Source organism: Dromiciops gliroides, chromosome 5, assembly GCF_019393635.1.
Source record: "Dromiciops gliroides isolate mDroGli1 chromosome 5, mDroGli1.pri, whole genome shotgun sequence".
Classification (NCBI taxonomy): domain Eukaryota; kingdom Metazoa; phylum Chordata; class Mammalia; order Microbiotheria; family Microbiotheriidae; genus Dromiciops; species Dromiciops gliroides.
In genome coordinates this window covers 207847329-207867543 of record NC_057865.1, presented here as the reverse complement: position 1 = coordinate 207867543, position 20215 = coordinate 207847329, and the positions used below count along the sequence as shown (strand labels likewise).

The following is a 20215-nucleotide window of genomic DNA, read 5'->3' as shown; positions in this document are numbered from 1 at the left end:
TAAGATGCTTAGTTTCCTTAGCACTAGAAACCTGAGTTTTACTTGAGTCCCTCAGATCATTTCCTCCTGCTGAGGCAGTTGAGGAACTTTTATTTTTCTTCTTTAAAATCAACTGTCAGCCTGAGCCTGAGAGTTCCTTTTCTTCACACTGAGGTGTTTCCTTTTTTCCCTTAAGGTGTAAAATGATTTACCTTAGCTATAAAGACTGTCACTTTCACATAAATCCTTCAGAGTATTTCCTTTTGTTGAGGGAGCTGAAGCCTTGGTCTTTCAACTTTACATTTTCCTCCATTGTGTGGATTTTTTACCATTGAAATATGTAGCCTTTCACCTTTATCCCTAAGGGCATATTAACTGCTTGTTTAAGTAATGAGTTGTATTACCACAAATAGCCTTTTCATTTTTTCTTCACTAATTTTCCTTCTGCAATTCCAGGCTAGTTAGATAAGAGATTTTCTAAAGACAAATGATAATTCTATAAAAATTGGCAAAGTAACTTCAGGAGACACTAATAGATCTGTTACAATTAGGATGAAGGTAATAACTTGTAGTTACACAGAAAATGAAAGAGAGAAAACTGGAAGGATTGACAGAGGACATTTTCTGTATAAAATACTTTTTAGGGCTTATTTTTTTAGTTCAGACAAATCATTTCATTACAACTAAAACAAATGATTCTTGAAACCACTAGAGGGCAAACTCTACCTGTTTCTCTGGTAATGAAATTTATGCAAGTTTAACCTGGCAATGACTCACTTTCAAAATTTGCTTAAATACCATATTGAGATTACAAATATGATTGAAAATTTTATGCAGGGCAAGTGCAACAAGGTCTATCTCATGTGACGTGCTCAGAATTGTCTTTGCTAGTCTGATACAGGAGCTTCAGGGACTACTTCTAGCCAGCCCTGAAAGGATGTGGCAAGTCATGATTGATATCTTGGTCCTCCCCTAGTCGGTATTAATGACAGGAGGACAGGGTACTGAATTAAATTAAAAGAAGAGATAACTTCTACCTTCTTCCTTTAGTTTTCTAGGTAGCTAAATAAAAGACTTTTCTCCATCCCAGTATCATGGCGAACCCGTGTGGCTGCTGGCATAGGGAGGCTCAACTAGGTATACTTGCATGTAGGCGCTAGGCTTTCTTTTCTGCCCTTCTGTTTATTGTTTCCTGATTTTAAGTGAGGGAGAATTTATATTGAGAGATATAAAAGATTGGAAGTGACTTTTTGAGTTTAAGAGGTTCAGAAGTTCAGAGTCTCATTGGTTTGAGCTGAACAGTAGCAGGGGAGAAGTCTCTAGCAGCTACTCCAGGAGAGGATTGGCACAAGACTAGCTATTTTACCAAATCAGTCATGTAGTAGAAGCTGTCTGAGTGATGTATAGTGAAGGAGAAATATAAAATGTTTAATTAGCAGTCTTTTTGCTTTATTTTCTGATGGTGCTTAAGTATCAGCCTCCCAGGAAATTATAACAGTAGTTATATATTATTAAATCACATTTTAAGTTGTTCTGCTAATATATGCTTTAAGTCTTTATGTTTAGGATTGCTTTTGAGTGTAGTGTAAGGGGCTAAAATTCTAGCTATACTTTCTAAAATATCTAATGAGTGGTTGCCAATAAATTATAAGCTTTAGCAAGAGTTAGACTTTTAAGCATTTATTAAGGAGAATAAAAATTTGGTAGAGAGAGAAGAAAAGGCCTAGATTCCTATCTATTAAAGGGAGAGCACATTTCTTCCCATCCCCACCCTTTTTCCCATAAGATTTCAGTCATAACATAATTTTCAAGTGAATTTATGATGCCAGGTTGAAGATGTAATAAGCCAAAGTTTGGGGAGAAAAAGGGTCTAACTTCTTTCATTAGAGGCTAGGCTCCCCTAGGACTGAATCTAATTAAAGTAGACTATCTAGATACATAGCAGAGGGACCCCTTAGTGGAGAAGGTGGGGTTTCAGTATGCTAGCCCTTGTGGGCACAGAAGTGGTTCATCAACATTAGACAAGAAATATTACTCTTGAAGTTCTACTGGAAACTTGGAACACAGCAGTTTGAGACACTTGATTTACAATAACTCTATTATTTCATGGTTGACCTCAAAAGAAGAACCAAGTGTTTTCCCCATGTTTATTTCTTGTTCCTGTGAACAAAAATATTCAGTTCAACCATAAATTTTCATATTCTCTCCAAATTACTTCTTGGATTAGGATCTGAAGGTAATGACAAAAGTGATACTCAAAACATTTTGCCTCAATCAAATTTATAAGAATCCAAGTCATTCCCCATTTTAGAAATGGTCAAAGGATATGAACAGGCAGTTTTCTGATGAAGAAACCAAAGCTATCTATTCCCATATGAAAAAATGCTCTAAATCTCTAATGATTAGAGAGATGCAAATTAAAACAACTCTGAGGTACCACCTGACACCTATCAGATTGGCTAAAATGACAAAAAAGGAAGATAATAAATGTTGGAGAAGCTGTGGGAAAATTGGAACACTAATTCATTGTTGGTGGAGCTGTGAACTGATCCAACCATTCTGGAGAGCAATTTGGAATTATGCCCAAAGGGCGATAAAGCTGTGCATACCCTTTGACCCAGCAATTCCACTTTTAGGTCTTTTTCCCAAAGAGATCATGGAGGGGGGAAAGGGACCCACATGTACAAAAATATTTATAGCTGCTCTTTACGTGGTAGCAAGAAATTGGAAGTTGAGGGGGTGCCCATCAATTGGGGAATGGCTGGACAAGTTGTGGTATATGAATACAATGGAATACTATTGTGCTGTAAGAAATGATGAGCAGGAGGAGTTCAGAGAAACCTGGAGGGTCTTGCGTGAGCTGATGATGAGTGAGATGAGCAGAACCAGAAGAACATTGTACACAGTATCATCAACATTGAGTGTTGATCTACTGTGATGGACTATATTCTTCTCACCAATGCAATGGTACAGAAGAGTTCCAGGGAACTCATGATAGAAGAGGACCTCCAAATCCAAGAAAAAAAATAAAAAGAACTGTGGAGTATAGATGCTGATTGAACCATACTATTTCTTTTGTTTTGGGTGCTGTTGTTTTTTTTTTCTATTTTGAGGTTTTGCATCACTGCTCTGATTTTTTCTCTTACAACAGGATTAATGCAGAAATAGGATTAATGTTATTATGTGTATATATATATATGTGTGTGTGTGTATAGATATATATCTATGTGTATATGTATATAGATATATAGATTTATAGATATAACCTATATCAGATTGCCTGCTGTCTAGGGGAGGGGGGAGGGAGGGGAGGGAGGGAGAAAAATCTGAAATTGTAAAGCTTGTATGGGCAAAAGTTGAGAACTATCTTTACATGTAACGGAAAAAATAAAATACCTTATATGTAAAAAATAAATAAATTAAAAAAAACATTTTGCCTCTGAAATGGCTGCTCTGAAGTTATCAATATTCAGTTGAATTATAGTTATGATGTATAGTATATGTATATATATATATTTAATACATAATTTAATATATAATATTGAAGTTATGGGATGCCTGATTTTTAAAAAATGAACTATTCACTCTAGCAGAGCTCATAGTTCATTAGAAGATAAGCCTAAAGATGTCTGTTGCTGACCAACTCCCACATACCTACTCCAGCAAAAGCCTTAAGTTTGCAGCAGACCATCAAGAAAGTCAGTGCAGAACTACAGTAGGTGACATTATATACCCCAAATCTGCAACAAGAAAAGTCAGCTAATAACATACAAGCAAGAGGAATAAAATAAAAAACAAAACAAAACAAAAGGATATGGGTATGGATTGGTTCTATTCTGAAGGTTTTAATATGAGAAAGAGAAAAGAGGGCAAAAGGCTAAAGATAGGGGTAGAATTTGCTACTTCTTAAAATTAAGGTATATGATAAGGAGAATATACAAACATGAAGGAAGGGATGGGGCATCAGAGGAACATCACTATTATCTGAAATAGACAAAGTAAAATAAACACCCATACAAGGAGTTTGATGTAGAAATACATCAAACTCAATAGAGAAACAGGAAGAGAAAAGCACTGTCAAGTGGGAAGATCATATTGGAGAAGAAACAGAGCAAAACAAGCTTCCTGAACCTGAAGGAAAAATCAGAAAGGGATGGGGGAGGGGAGAAAAGCACAAGAATTTAATGGGGTTCCTTATATCGCCTCTTAGGCAATGGGGGAGGAGTTAAACAAATTGTAGTATGTAAATGTAATGAAATATTGATGTGCTGAGATAACTGCAGAGGGGAGTAAGAACTGCAGATTGGTAGTAATCCACAACAGTAGGTCTTTTTAAGGTGCTGTGTTGAAAGACAAAGAGAAAGTGGGTCCCAGACACAGCTTCCCTTTAGGGAGAACTAATACATCACTGTACTAATACATCCCTGTTTCTGGAAAGAGGGAAGAACCCTAGTAGTTAATGGTACTATCGAACAGCAGTGTAAAGAAAAACTACTTTGAAAAACTTAAGAACTCTGAATAAAGTAATGGACAACCATGTTTCCAGACCCTAGATACAGAGTACAGAAAGAGACATACGTTTTTTAGATATGGCCACAGAGTGAATTTGTTTTGCCTGACTATGCTTATTTGTTATGACTTTTCCCCCCCTTTCTTTCAGTTAACTTGAATGCAGGGTAATGATCAAGGGGAAAGGGGTTAGCAATAGGGATGTCAAGAAAAAGGGCCATTGTAAAATTATTATAAATGTGCAGAAGAAAACAGAAGGACATTCCAAAGGAAGAACAGATTAGTAGGCTAGTTTTTAAGGCAATATAAATAATTTACTATATACTTTTTTTTAAAGAAGCAAAAATGGGGCTTCACAGGTTTATATAGAATCCTCTTTATGTTCTGCTCTGTATATGGGAAAACTCTTTTTTGTGGTTACATTTAGAATAAAGTATTTTTTAAAGAAATACAAAGAGGCAGCTAGGTGGCACAGTGGATAAAGCACTGGCCCTGGATTCAGGAGGACCTGAGTTCAAATCCCACCTCAGACACTTGACACTAGCTGTGTGACCCTGGGCAAGCCCAGCCAAAAAACCAAAACCAAAAACCAAACGAAGAAGAAGAAGAAGAAGAAGAAGAAGAAGAAGAAGAAGAAGACAAAGAAGAAGAAGACGAAGAAGAAGAAGAAGACGAAGAAGAAGAAGACGAAGAAGAAGAAGAGCCACATGAAGAAAGGTACTGCCTTATTTACATATTTATGTAACACACTGCCCCAACATAATTCAAGTTTATTGGATAAATACCTAAAATAAAAGGCCCCCAAAAGATGATGTTATTCTTCATAACATCAGTAGGCTGAGTGCCAATAGATTTTTATTAATCCATCTATACTTTCTTTTACTTAGTTGACAAGATTTTTCACTACAACAGTGAGATATAGAATTATATTTGATGAACATGCCAGTCCATCTCATTAGTCTTATGCTAGCAGGAATAATTCACCTAATCACTGAGTACAATATATGCTTCCAGAGTTCTGCCACCTCAAGATGCTGTATGAACCCCAAAAGGTAAACCAAATCTTACTTACTGATTACCAAAAACAAAGACTATCTATTGAAATTTTACCTATCTTTCCCTACAGTCAGGAGTGATCTTTCCCTCACTGAACCTCTAATTCTACTTTGTACCTCTCCTTTAATGTTATTATATCCTAATTTATATTTTCATTATAGCTAACATTTAAATAATGCTTGAAGGTTTCCTTACATTTATTATCTCACTTAATAGAACAACTCTGGAAGGTAGGTGCTATCATTATTATTGTTGTTGTTATTCCCTTTTTGCAGGGGAAGAAAGTAAGGCTGAGTTAGATAAAGTGACTTGCCCAGGACCACAGAGCTAATGAGTTTGTGAAGCAGGACTTGAACTTAGGTCTACTTGATTTCAAGTCCAATGCTCTATGCAATGTAACATCTGGCCTATTTATATCTTTTCTACCAAAACATAAGCTCTTTGAACGTGAGGTCAACTTCTTCCTTTTTGAATCATCAGAGCCTGGCATGTACTTAACAATTATCAATTGAATTGAACTGAATTGAACAAGCTCATCTTCCAGTATGGAACTGAAATTTTGGTAACAAGGACATTAAAAAATTTAAAAATATACCCCCCTCTTGGGAAAGTAAAAAGGTTTAATTGAATGCAGAGTTCAGTTTTTAAATAATTTTGATATGAAAAATATAAATTTTATAAGCTCCTGTCCCCTTCTATATGTCAACAGCTTACTTGTTGAAATAGGCAGAAAATTAATAGCTGACGCAAGAACATGACCTGCTATGTAAATAAAAAAGGCTGGATCAACTTGTCAAGCTGTAAAGTACTGCTCCTTTTGAACAGGAACAATTTGCAAAGTTGTTTAAAAGGGGCAAAGAGGCTTTTAGACTTGAATGAAAAAATGAATTAATTCTTTTCATGGAGAAACATAGTTTTACAATTAAAACATGTCTACAGACACAAGTGGACCACACAGAAAATTTGTTTGAGGACAGAAAAATGGTTTAAGACATAGAACTTTGTGGTTCCTTAGTTCATTTGTACATGACCCCTCCTTGGGGGCTTCTTCCTGAAGCCTCCTGTGAAACAGGAAATAGGGCTGTCCACACACACACAGCTCCAAGCTAACTGGCTGATAACACTGATTGACACAACTAACAGGAGATTCTATAGGTGTAAGTTCCAGACACCAGGCAACTTCCAGACACTAAAGTCACATGGTTTCTTTTCACATGCTTTCTCCTCATGGCGGAGCTTCCCTGAAATATCTTTCTCAACAGGTTGGGAGCACTCTAAATCTCACAGTAGACAACAAAAAGAAGTAATTAAGAAAAGAGCAGAAGTTAAGAAAATGCCAGGAGAAGCAGTCCACAGACAGGAAGGCTTCAGGTGTCACTGATTGGAGATCTAAAGTTTGGTGCCATTTCAGCTATATTCCCCTTAAGAACTATTTATAGTTTCAGAGAGGTGAAGTCTCTCAGAGGCAGCTCTTTCCTGTCCCCACTTTCTGGGGAGAGGGAAAAGAAGGGAGAAGACAGGCTTTTTTTTTAGCTGCTTTGCTATAAGCATAGACTGAGAATGGGATTGCCCAGAGAACCAATACAGCACGGCCTGATAGAGTTTGTGCTTTGCTAATATTGCCTTCAAGAATGCAGGGACACACCTCTATGGCATGATGAGGCATCAGAGTAGAAATTTAGTAAAACAAAGTGTTTCTAAGTACAAGGGATAGGGAGTAGAACTGTGATTTCATTGGTAGAGGGAATTCTCATTTGTGGAAATTTCTTCTACCAATGCAGGTTAACAGGTTACGTGTAGTTTATAGTCTTCGAGAATTAAAGTACTATTAAATTACTTGCTCAGGGTCACGTGGGTATTTATATGTTAAAAACATGACTTGAACCCAGATCTTCCTGGTTCTGAAGCCATCTGCCTATATACCATGCTACACTGTGTAAGAAAATAATGGACTTTGCCAACTCCCAAAGGCCCCAGCTGGGATTGATTGGATTAAGATTGATTGGATTGACTGACTTCACTGATTAACTCACTTAAAGTTAATTCAATTAAAACCACACCTGCCTGGCCCTCAAGAAAGTGTGTTCTCAAAGGGTGTGAACCCTGACCTCAACACAGGACCACCCTTAAATCCTGTGAACCAATGGATTTGGTTGATGCTAGCCAATTAGCTTGAAGCAGTGTGTAAGGACCATCTCTTCTCCAGACCCATAAAAAGCTTCCATAGACAGTTACTCAGGAGTTTGGTGCTCTGACAGTCTCATGGTGGGGGACTTGAGGAAGAACCAGACCAGGCTGGAGCTCTGGGCTAGATAGGTCTTTTCTTAACTTTCTGCCCCAGGTGTTCTCTTATTACTACTACCTGGTATGCTTTAATAAATGCTTAATGCCCCAAACTGGTGCTAAAGCTTCTAATTTATATTAGAAACCCTAGCTAATTTTCCCTACACTTGGGACAGGAATAAGGTGACCACACATTTATTTTTACTTGTCACAACCGTCCTGAATATAAATCAAACAAAACAAAGAAAACCCATACTCAAAAGCTCCAATACAAGAACATTAAACAATACCTTAAAGTTCAGACTCTCTTTTATGATACTTTTCCGAAGTTTTACCAATGCTTCACATTCTTCTGTAGCATTCACAAAATGGTAATCTCGTATTTCGGGGAACCCTCTTTTGTTTAAGAGCTCCTTAGTGATTTTGCTTATGGAGGCCTTTCGCTGTTTCTCATCAGAAACATCCAAATGGGTACCAACCAGAATCACTGGTGAGGAAGAAGCCCGAGCCTGTAAGGGAAAAGCCATAAAACATGCAAGTTTAATCTAGAATTAGAATTTTCTTTTAATTCTGTTGAGGCTTACTCTTAGTAGCATTGCTACTAGTGAAAATAGCACCATGATTTTATTAAAAGATTTTTTAAAAGAATCTGCAACTTGGTAATCTAACATTATACAAATGCACTGTTAATCAACAAGCATTTGCTATGTTATAATGCTGTGCTAGGTTGAGGGCAAATAAATATAAAAAGTGAGACAACTATTAATCTCAAAAAACATAGCATCTAATGGAGAATATAACAAGTAAATACAGAAGTAATATAAGAGAAATGAATAAAAATAAATATAAAGTGGTTAAATATAAGGTAGTCTGAGAGGAAGGGTACTAGCAGTTGAGGGGACCAGGGATTATTTCATGTGGAACATGGTATTTTGTTTTGGTTTTTTGTTTTAGGTTTTTGTTTTTTAATATCAAATACTGGACAGACTTATTTCACGTGACAGAAAACACTATTTACAGAAAACTCCCCATCCAAGCTGTTTATCAGACAACATTCTTCCCTTGCTGGTTGATCTCCACTTTATTCAGGGACATATACACTCCCCCAACAAAAAGGGGAAACACTTGAGGTTATTGGAAAATTGACCCCTTTACTAAGGGTAAGTCCTAATTTACCCAGGAACTTTAGTCTTCCAGACATATAGTGCTATAATATGATTGAGACAACCCTGAAAGGAGAAATGTCTGAGGATCAACAGAGTCAGCTACCTTGATCAGACCTGCCAAGTTCATATACTTTATAGCTCCTCTACATCATTGATTTATCCCTTGCTGTCCTCCATACTGATTCTTTTTTTTTTTTCATCAAGAAAACTATTTGGCACAGAGCAACATTTTCAAGTATTAGAAAGCTGTAAAATCTTTTCAGAACACAGACAAAAAAATTAGTGAGACCCTTGGTTCTATTTCTGCCAACCAGCAGTTTTATCCTAGGTATAGGTTTGTTTTTGTTTTTTATTAATTATTTTTTCTTCCCATTAAGTTTTATTTTCTGAAATTACATGTAAATACAAATGTTGACATCAAGGTTTTTTAAACTTCGTTTTCCAAATTCTCTTCCTCCCTCCCTCCCCCAATAACTCATGCAATTCAATATAAGCTATACATGAGCAGTCATGCAAAACACTTTCACATTAGCTAGGTTGTGAAAGAAAACAGACAAAAACAAAACTTCAGATAAAAGAACTAACAAACAAACAAAAAATCACTATGCATCAATCTGTATTCAGACATCATCAGTTCTCTCTCTGTAGATGGACTGGATTTTTCATAGGGCTTTCAGAGCTGTCTTGGATCATTGCATGGATCCAATTGTAAGGCTCATTCACTGCCCATCTTAGATAGATTACTCCACCCAATTGAATGCTTATGTTAATTCCTCCTTGAGCCAACTCTGATGAGATTAAGGTCTTTGAGCCAATTCTGATGAATGGCTCATTCACTGAGCCACTCCCTCCCCACCCCAACTCCATAAACCCTTTGCTATTTCTTTCATGTGGGATTTCAGCCCATTCTACCCTTCTCCCTCCCCTAGTGCATTCCTCTCAACCCTAAATTTTACCCTAAAGATGTCATCATGGGGCAGTTGGTGACACAGCAGACAAAGCACCCACCCTGGACCCAGGAGGAGCCAAGCCCACATCAGACCTCTAATTTCTTTTTCCTGTTTGCCTTTTAATGCTTCTCTAGGGTGTTGTATTTGAAAGTCAAATTTTCTATTCAGTTCAGGTCTTTTCATCATGAATATCTGAAAGTTTACTTTTCATTGAAAGTTTCATTTTCCCCCCTGAAAAATCTTTCTGTTTTCTGTTTTGCTGGGTAGGTGATTCTTGGTTGTAATCCCAATTTCTTTTCCCTCTGGAATATTCCATACTTTTAGATCCTTTAATGTAGATGCTGCTAGATCTTGTGCTATCCTGACTGTGGCTCCACAGTACTTGAAATGTTTCTTTTCGGCTGCTTGCAATATTTTCTCCTTGACCTGGGAGCTCTGGAATTTGGCTATAATATTCCTGGGAGTTTTCCTTTTTGGATCTCTTTCAGGAAGTGATCAGTGTATTCTTTCCATTTCTATTTTACCTTCTGCTTCTAGAATATCAGGGCAATTTTCCCAGACAATTTCCTAGGAGATGATGTCTAAGCTCTTTCCTTGATCATGGTTTTCAGGTAGTCCAATAATTTTCAAATTATCTCTCCTGTATCTATTTTCCTGGTCAGCTGTTTTTCCAAGGAGATATTTCACATTGCCCTCTATTTTAATTTATTTGGATTTGCTTTATTGATTTATCTTGATTTCTCATAAACGCATTAGCTTCTATTTGTTCAATCCTAATTTTTAAGCAATGATTTTCATCAGAAAGCTTTGGTATCTCCTTTTCCATTTGGCCAATTTGACTTTTCAAACTATTGACTTTTTTTTCATGCATGACCCTTCTTCATCACTCTTATTTCTCTTTCCATTTTTACCTCTTCTTCTCTGACTTTATCTTCAAAGTCCTTTTTTAGCACATCTATAGCCTGAGACCATAGAAGCTTTGGATGTAGGAGCCCTGACATTGCTATCCTCTTCTAATGGTACACCTCGATCTTCCTTGTCACTAAAGAAACTTTCTATGGTCCGCATCTTTCTCTGTCTGCTCTTCTTGCCCATATTTTATTTTACTTTTAACTCCTTCCTAAAGTGGGGCACTGCTTTCAGGATGTACTATCCCAAGCTTCAGGGGATCTAAGGTGGTACAATTTAAGGAAGGGAAGGTTCTTCACTCACCTGGCCTGTTCTCTGGTCTATATATATATAAAACCCCAGGCCAACTTGCTAATTAACCAGGCAGCAAAACTTTGTGTGCTGTGGTTGTTAGTTCTTGATGAGCCTGTTCCCCTCCCCTACCTGGGCCTCCAGCACTCATGCCTTATTCCTGGTTCCCAGCAGGGGTGAAAAACCTAAGTTCCACCTCAGCACCAGAAGAGGCCCCTGTAATCTCCCTGCAACCAATCGCTCAGACTTCTCACCAGCCTGTGAGCTTAGATGCCCGATGACACTGGCACTGCAGCTGATTCAGAGGCTCTGGGGGACTCTTTCTCTAGCTTCGCCTTCCTGGGACTGGATCTGTGTCAGCGTGACTTGTGGGTTTGCCTCCATTTCTGCCCTGGCACAACAGCCCCCTTCTGCTGTCCTACTAAGATTACTTTGGCTGGGAAATAATCTCAGTTCTTTCTTTTGTGGGTTCTCCTGATCCAGGAATTGTCCTATGGCATTATTTAGAGTTTTTTTGGAGTGATTGTGTTGTGAGTTCTGAGAGCTTACTGCCTTTCTTTTGCCATCTTGGCTGCACCCTGGACACACCAGAATGTGGTATTTGTAAGAAAGAGAGGAATTCTATGAGGTGAAAGCAAGAAGTATATTTGTCTGGTAGACAAATGATAATGTAGGAATGATGCTTGGGGGAGACATAAGTTATTTGGAGGGGGGGCAAAGCCAAGATGGCAGAGAGTAGCCAGCAAGTCGCTTAAGCTCTCTTTCTGTTCCCTCAAAAAGAACATGAAATCAAGCCTCTAGATGGAGTCTAAAACTACAGAATCTGCAAAGCGACAGAGAGATGCAGTCTTCCAACCAGAGATAATTTAGAATATTTCAGGAAATGTCAGTCTCATTGGTACAAAAGGGAGGCGCAGCACAGTGCAGAGGGGGCTGGGGCCAGTTAGTAGGAAGCTGCGGGACACAGCCAAGCAACTGAGGCCCCTAGATACTGGCTCAACAAGCTGGTGGCGCAGCAGGACAGTGGCAAATCCCACCTGCACCAGCCAGGAAGGCAGGTTGCCAGCTGGACAGTCACCCATAGGACAAGCGCGACCAGGCCTACCAATCCCAATGCACAACTAGCAGGGCCAGGATGGGGAGAAATCCACAAGCCATAGAGGCCTCAGTGTAGAAAGCTAGTGACACAGCCCCTATACCCCAGCACAAGAAGCATGAAACAGGGACCCTGGTGACCCCAGAGCAGACCTCAACCTAAAAAAGAAAAAAAGAAGCTGCAGTATGAGTAAGAAACAAAAAAGAGCTCTCACCATTGAGAGCTTCTGTATCAACAGGGAAGAGGCAAACACAAACTCAGATGAGGACAATACTCTCAAATTGCCTACATGTGAAGCCTTAAGAGGGAAGAAGAATTGGTCTCAAGAACAAAAAGCCTTCTTGGAAGAGCTCAAAAAGGATTTTAAATAATTCTGTTGGAGCAGAATATATTATGCTTCAGCTAAAGTAAAAAAAGCAGAGGTAGCAATCCTTATCTCCGACAAATCACAGGCAAAGATAGATCTCATTAAAAGAGATAAGGAAAGAAACTACATCTTGCTAAAAGGTACTATAGATAATGAAGTAATATCAATATTAAATATGTATGCGCCAAGTAGTATAGCATTCAAATTCTTAGAGGAGAAGTTAAATGAGTTACAAGAGAAATTAGACCGTAATACTATACTAGTGGGGGATCTGAATCTCCCCGTCTCAGAATTGGATAAATCTAGCTGAAAAAAAAAATAAGAAAGAAGTGAAAGAGGTGAATAGATTACTAGAAAAGTTAGACATGATAGATGGCTGGAGAAAACTGAATGGGGATAGAAAGGAATATACCTTTTCTCAGCAGTACATGGCAAATTTTCAAAAATTGACTATGTATTAGGGCACAAAAACATCATAGTCAAATGTAGAAAGGCAGAAATAGTAAATGCATCCTTCTCAGATCACGATGCAATAAAAATTACATGTAAGAAAGAGCCAGGGAAAAGTAGAATGAAAATCAATTGGAAACTAAATAATTTCATTCTAAAGAATAAATGGGGGGCAGTTGGTGGCACAGTGGATAGAGCACCAGCCCTGGAGTCAGGAGTACCTAAGTTCAAATCTGGCCTCAGACACTTAACACTTACTAGCTGTGTGACCCTAGGCAAGTCACTTAACCCCAATTGCCTCACCAAAAAAAAAAAAAGAATGAATGGGCCAAATAACAAATCATAGAAACAATCAATAACTACATCCAAGAAAATGACAATAATGAGACAACATACCAAAATCTATGGGATACAACCAAAGCAGTGCTTAGGGGAAAATTTGTAGCTCTAAATACTTACATGAATAAAAAAGAGAAAGAGGAGATTAATGAATTGGGCATGTAACTTTAAAAGCTAGAAAAAGAACAAATTAGAAATCCCCAATTAGATACTAAACTAGAAACCCTGAAAATTAAAGGAGGAATTAATAAGATTGATAGAATTAATCAATAAAACTAAGAGCTGGTTTTATGAAAAAACAATAAAATAGATAAAATATTGGTTAATTTGATTAAACAAAAGAAAGAAGAAAACCAAATTAGCAGTATCAAAAATGAAAAGAGTGATGTTACCACCAATGAAGTAGAAATTAAATCAATAATTAGGAATTATTTTGCCCAACTGTATGCCAATAAATTTGACAATCTAAATGAAATGGATGAATATTTACAAAAATACAAACTGCCCAGGTTAAAAGAAGAGGAAATAAAATCCTTAAATAAACCCATATTAGAAAAAGAAATTGAACAAGCCATTAATAAACTCCCTAAGAAAAAATCCCCAGGGCCAGATGGGTTTAGAGGTGAATTTTACCAAACATTTAAAGACCAATTAATTCCAATATTATACAAATTATTTGGAAAAATAGGTGAAGAAGGAGTTCTACCAAAATCGTTTTATGACACAAATATGGTGGTGATACCAAAACCAGGCAAAGCAAAAACAGAGAAAGAAAATTATAGACCAATTTCCCTAATGAATATTGATGCTAAAATCTTAAATAAGATATTAGCAAGAAGATTACAGCAAATGATCACCAGGATAATACACTATGACCAGGTGGGATTTATACCAGGAATGCAGGGCTGGTTCAACATTAGGAAAACTATTAACATAATTAACCACATCAATAAGAAAACTAACCAAAATCATATGATTATCTCAATAGATGCAGAGAGGGGGCAGCTAGGTGGCGCAGTGGATAGAGCACCGGCCCTGGATTCAGGAGGACCTGAGTTCATATCCGGCCTCAGACACTTAACACTTACTAGCTGTGTGACCCTGGGCAAGTCACTTAACCCCAATTGCCTCACCAAAAAAAAAAAAATAGATGCAGAGAAACCTTTTGACAAAATAAAGCACCCATTCCTAATAAAAACACTAGAGAGGTGCTTTCCTTAAAATAATAAACAGTATCTACCTCAAACCATCAACAAGCATTATATGTAATGGAGATAAATTAGAGGCCTTCCCAATAAGATCAGGGGTAAAACAGGGCTGTCCATTATCACCTCTCTTATTTAATATTGTACTGGAAACGTTAGCTTTAGCAATCAGAGAAGAAAAAGGAATTAAAGAATTAGAATAGGCAAGGAGGAAACAAAACTATCACTCTTTGCAGATGATATGATGGTGTACTTAGAGAATCCTAGAGAATCAACTCAAAAATTACTTGAAACAATTAACAACTTTAGCAAAGTAGCAGGATATAAAATAAATCCACATAAATCATCAGCATTTCTATACATGACCAACAAAGTCCAGCAGCAAGAGACAGAAAGAGAAATTCCATTTAAAGTAACAGTAGATAATATAAAATACTTTGGAGTCTATTTGCCAAGACAAACCCAGGAACTCTATGAACACAATTACCAAACACTCTTCACACAAATCAAATCAGATCTAAATAATTGGAAAGATATCAATTGCTCATGGATAGGCAGAGCTAATATAGTAAAAATGACAATATTAACTAAATTAATTTACTTATTCAGTGCAATACCAATCAGACTACCTAAAAATTATTTTATAGAGCTAGAAAAAATAATAACAAAATTTATCTAGAAAAACAAAAAATCAAGAATATCCAGGGAAATAATGAAAAAAAAAAACTCACAGGAAGGTGGGTCAGCGGTACCAAACCGGGAGCTTTACTATAAAGTGGCAGTCATCAAAACTATCTGGTACTGGCTAAGAAATAGAGTGGAGGATCAATGGAATAGGCTAGGCACAGGAGACACAGTAGTAAATGACACTAGTAATGTAGTGTTTGATAAACCCAAAGACTCCAGCTTCTGGGATAGGAACTCAGTATTTGACAAAAACTGCTGGGAAAACTGGAAGATAGTATGGCAGAAACTAGGCATAGACCAATATCTGACACCTTATACTAAAATAAGGTCAAAATGGATACATGATTTAGACATAAGAGGTGATACCATAGGTAAATTAGGAGAGAAAGGAATAGTCTACCTTTCAGGTCTTTGGAAAGGAAAATAGTTTATGACCAAACAAGAGATAGAGAATATTATGAAGTGCAAAATGATGATTTTGATTACATTAATTTTAAAAAATTTTGTACAAACAGAAGCAATGCATCAAAAATTAGAAGGGATGCAGAAAGCTGGGAAACAATTTTTATGGCCAGTGCTTCTGATAAAGGCCTCATTTCTAAAATATATAGGGAACTAAATCAAATGTATAAGAATCCAGGTCATTCCCCAATTGAGAAATGGTCAAAGGATATGAACAGGCAGTTTTCTGATGAAGAAACCAAAGCTATCTATTCCCATATGAAAAAATGCTCTAAATCTCTAATGATTAGAGAGATGCAAATTAAAACAACTCTGAGTACCACCTGACACCTATTAGATTGGCTAAAATGACAAAAAAGGAAAATAATAAATGTTGGAGAAGCTGTCGAAAAATTGGAACACTAAGGCATTGTTGGTGGAGCTGTGAACTGATCCAACCATTCTGGAGAGCAATTTGGAATTATGCCCAAAGGGCTATAAAGCCCTTTGACCCAGCAATACCACTTTTGGTCTTTTCCCCAAAGAGATCCTAAAAAAGGGAAAAGGACCTACATGTACAAAAATATTTATAGCTGCTCTTTTTGTGGAGGCAAGGAATTGAAAATTGAGGGGATGTCCATCAACTGGGGAATGGCTGAACAAGTTGTGGTATATGAATGCAATGGAATACTATTTTGCTGTAAGAAACGATGAGCAAGAGGAGCTCAGAGAATCCTGGAAGGACTTGCATGAACTGATGAGCAGAACCAGGAGAACATTGTACACAGTATCATCAACATTATGTCTTGATCAACTGTGATAGACTTGATTCTTCTCAGCAATACAATGGTACAAGAAAGTTCAAAAGGACTCATGATGGAAAAGGCTCTCCAAATCCAGGAAAAAAAAAAAAAAGGAACTGTGGAATATGGATGCTGATTGGACCATACTATTTATTTTGTTTTTGGTGCTGTTTTTCTTTTTTGAGGTTTTTCCTTTTTGCTCTGATTCTTCTTGTATAACATGACTAATGTAGAAATATGTTTAATGTTATATATATATAAAACCTATATCAGATTACCTGCTGTCTAGGGGAGGGGGAAGGGAGGGGAGGGAGGGAAAAAAATTTGAAATTGGAAATCTTATCTAAACAAATGTTGAAAACTAAAATAAATAAATACTTTTTTTAAAAAAAGAAGACAATGGGAGAGGATTGACCATTTTATAATTTGTTTTCATATTTCTGAAATATGTTTTGGTTATTTTTTATTTTTGTTTAACTTGAATAAATTTTTTCTTCTTTAAAGTTAAGGATTATTAAGGAAATGTTGTGGCTTAGAACATCCAAGCCATGTATATAATTGCAAAATTCATTTTTCAGTATTAACAACATTAAAATATGCATCATGTAAAAAAAAAGACTAAGTTATTTGGAATTTTAAATCATGTGCAATTTACAAATTATTAGAGTCACCTTTATATTGAAGAGCCACGGCTTCATTGCATCGACTTCCGTATGTCCTTTGCTGAGATCATACACAGCGAGATATAATGCTCGTTGAGTCATGAAGTGAGGGTGAGTGCTGTAGAACTCTTCTTGTCCTAAATGAAAAGGTCACATAACCCATGCCTATAAACCAGAGGCAACTATGCATTTCTGATAGAATAATACTTGCAATTGGATAGCATGTAATTTCAGTGGTATGGATCCTCCCCCTTCATTGAAACAAACCACAACAGATGGTTCATGAGCTATCACAACGGAATTAGAGATTTCAAGAGATCATAGGACAAATGACTGGAAGAGAATTTAAAGATCACCCAATCTAATCCCCTCATTTTACAGATAAGGAAAGTGAATCCCCAAAAGGTTACGTGACTTGCCAAAGTTCACATAAATGACAAAAAAAATCCTTATACTCCAAAGCTAGTGTTCTTTAAGCCCAGCTTTTCTCTCCACTATGCCATGTGACTGCTTTAAAAACTTAGATTTTAAAAAAGAGAAGGAAAATCAACTTATTGAATTTTTTAAAAAGAAGAAAATAGGGATTTCTAGGTTAACCATTAAATGACTTGTCTAAGATCACAAGTAAGAGTGAAAGTCATGATACCAGTATATCATTAGTTCATATTTGATAACATTTTCAGCTCTGACAGATCCTATCAAACTTATGGTTCTACTGACATAGGCTTCAAAAACAGAAAGTCACTTCCATGCATAGATGAAGTACTAGAGCAAGATCTGACTTGACAAATTGAACATGAGAATGAATTAAATCATTTTAAAAAGAGAGAAATGGTCAGCTTTATCTTAGGGATTTCCTGACTGTATGCCAGAGTTTAACATGTGTGACCTTAAGTCTGAGAATTTCAACTATGATCCACACTCTCACCTCTCACCTTTTGCCAGCTACTGTCCACCTCACTACTACTTCTATTCTAATAGCTAAGGCATAACTAGTAGAGCTGAGGAAGAGGCAAAATAGTCCTAGGATTCTTCCCCTTCCCATCATTAGCCCTATTTCATGTGCTTCAAGAAAAAAAAAAATGGGGGCAGCTAGGTGGTGTAGTGGATAAAGTACCAGTCCTGGATTCAGGAGGACCTGAGTTCAAATCTGGCCTCAGACACTTGATACTTACTAGCTGTGTGACCCTGGGCAAGTCACTTAACCCCCATTGCCCTGCAAAAAATTTAAATAAAATAAAATAAAATGATATATTTTTTTAAAAAATGGTTTTCTAAGCTCTGTACTCTGAATTCTCTTCAACATATTATGGGTCTATGATTTTACTGGTGTGTGTACTTGCCTCCACAGCTGCAACTAACAACTCCTCTACAACTTACAGAACTTCAGGAGCTGCTAAAAATAGAGACTGCAGTCAACATAGTGATGAGATTTTCCAAATTTATCTAGAGTGCTCCTCAGATGACACACATACAATCAATCACTAAATCCATAGTCAAAACCTTGCTGGTTTGGTAAGATCTGCTAGAGTTTTTCATTCCACTGGTTCAACCTTTGAGAGGATATAGTAATTTCCATACTCCATGCCATGATAAGCAATCACAAATGTTCTTTTCGAACATCATTGTTAACTTGATAATAAAATCAAAAGGTTTATATAACTAATTAGTAAATGCTGAACAAATGAAACATTCTGTTGAAATGGATACCTGCAAAATCCCAGACATTTAGAATCAGCTCTTTCTTCCCTTTGTTCCTCAGCTGGATGGACCAATCTTTTACATCTATGCCTACTGTAGTACTCGGGATGTTCAAATCTGTTCTTTTATATTTCATTAACTGTTGCAACAATGTAGTTTTTCCACTGCCAGTATTTCCCACAACCATAAGTTTCATTCGATTGTAGGGCACTGCCTTCTTTAACCTCTGTTGAAGAAATCTGTCATTTCAAAGAAAATATTAAAACAATACACTACTATAGCACTGTCATTGCAATTAATAGTTATAGTTTTGCCAACTTGTAAATAATATGAAGATAGCATTTATTTAGCATAGTCTGCATTTCAGAGAAGCTATTTTTTATACTTTGATGTTTTGAAGGATGCAAATTTTCAGTGGTGTGCTTACTCTCTTCACCAGTGCTAAAAGTAACTCCTCCACATTTCATGAGGTGCTCTAGCTACAACAAACATTTATTAAGCATTTACTAAGTGTCAGACACTATATTAAGGACTGGAACAAAGAAAGGAAAAACATGTCCCCTTTTCCCCAAAGACTTCATATTTTAATGGAAAAAAACAGTACAGAATTATGTACATACAAAATATAGAATGGAAATAGAAAGTAATCTTAGAGTTAATGCATGAGCAGTGGGGACAGGGGTGGGGGTGGGGGTAAGAAAAACAGGAAAGCCCTTTTTTAAAAAAAGTAGTTATTCAAGTAGAGTCTTGAAGGAAGCTAGATGTAACGATTGGAATAACGCCACCTGCTGGATACTAACTGTAGAAGAGTTCTGCCCATGAAGCGAAGGTCTTTGAGGGCAAGACCAGGAGTCTTTTCTTCAGGAGTCAGGAAGTGACGCGGACTAGTGGGAGGAGGAAGGAAGAGACTGGCGCTCAGTCTCGCGCTCTCTTTCCTTTGGACTCTGGTGGAGAGCGGAGCTAGAAATGTGCTCTCCCTTTAATAGCTAGGAATTTAGGCCTTTTTCTCTCTCTTTACCAAATTCTTATTCTCCTTAATAAATGCTTAAAAGTCTAACTCTTGCTAAAGCTTATAATTTATTGGCGACCACTCATTAGATATTTTAGACAGTTTAGCTAGAATTTTAGCCCTTAACAGTTTGGCGACCCCGAAGGGACCTTAAGGACCCTCCCACCCTCCCTAGTTTGGCCATAAGCCGGCTAATTCGGTGGATTTTCCAAATACCCCCCCCCCCCCCCCCCCCCCCCCCGCGGACTTTCCCTTTGTCTAATCTCCCTTAAAGACTTTAAGCCTCTAAAAGTCTTGCTTTAAACAGAAAAG

The 20215-nt window shown here is 37.1% G+C and overlaps 1 protein-coding gene across 2 annotated transcripts in view; it reads right to left on the bottom strand.

The window, feature by feature from the left end:
* The window catches only part of LRRK2 (leucine rich repeat kinase 2), a 200985-nt gene that overhangs the window by 59833 nt on the left and 120937 nt on the right, over nucleotides 1-20215 (bottom strand). For both annotated transcript variants that reach the window (XM_043968574.1, XM_043968575.1), the window contains 3 exons: nucleotides 18904-19133; nucleotides 17203-17330; nucleotides 8118-8336 (listed from right to left, as the gene is read on the bottom strand). In XM_043968574.1, coding sequence (XP_043824509.1) covers nucleotides 8118-8336; nucleotides 17203-17330; nucleotides 18904-19133 — 577 coding nt within the window. The remainder of the gene's footprint in view (nucleotides 1-8117; nucleotides 8337-17202; nucleotides 17331-18903; nucleotides 19134-20215) is intronic.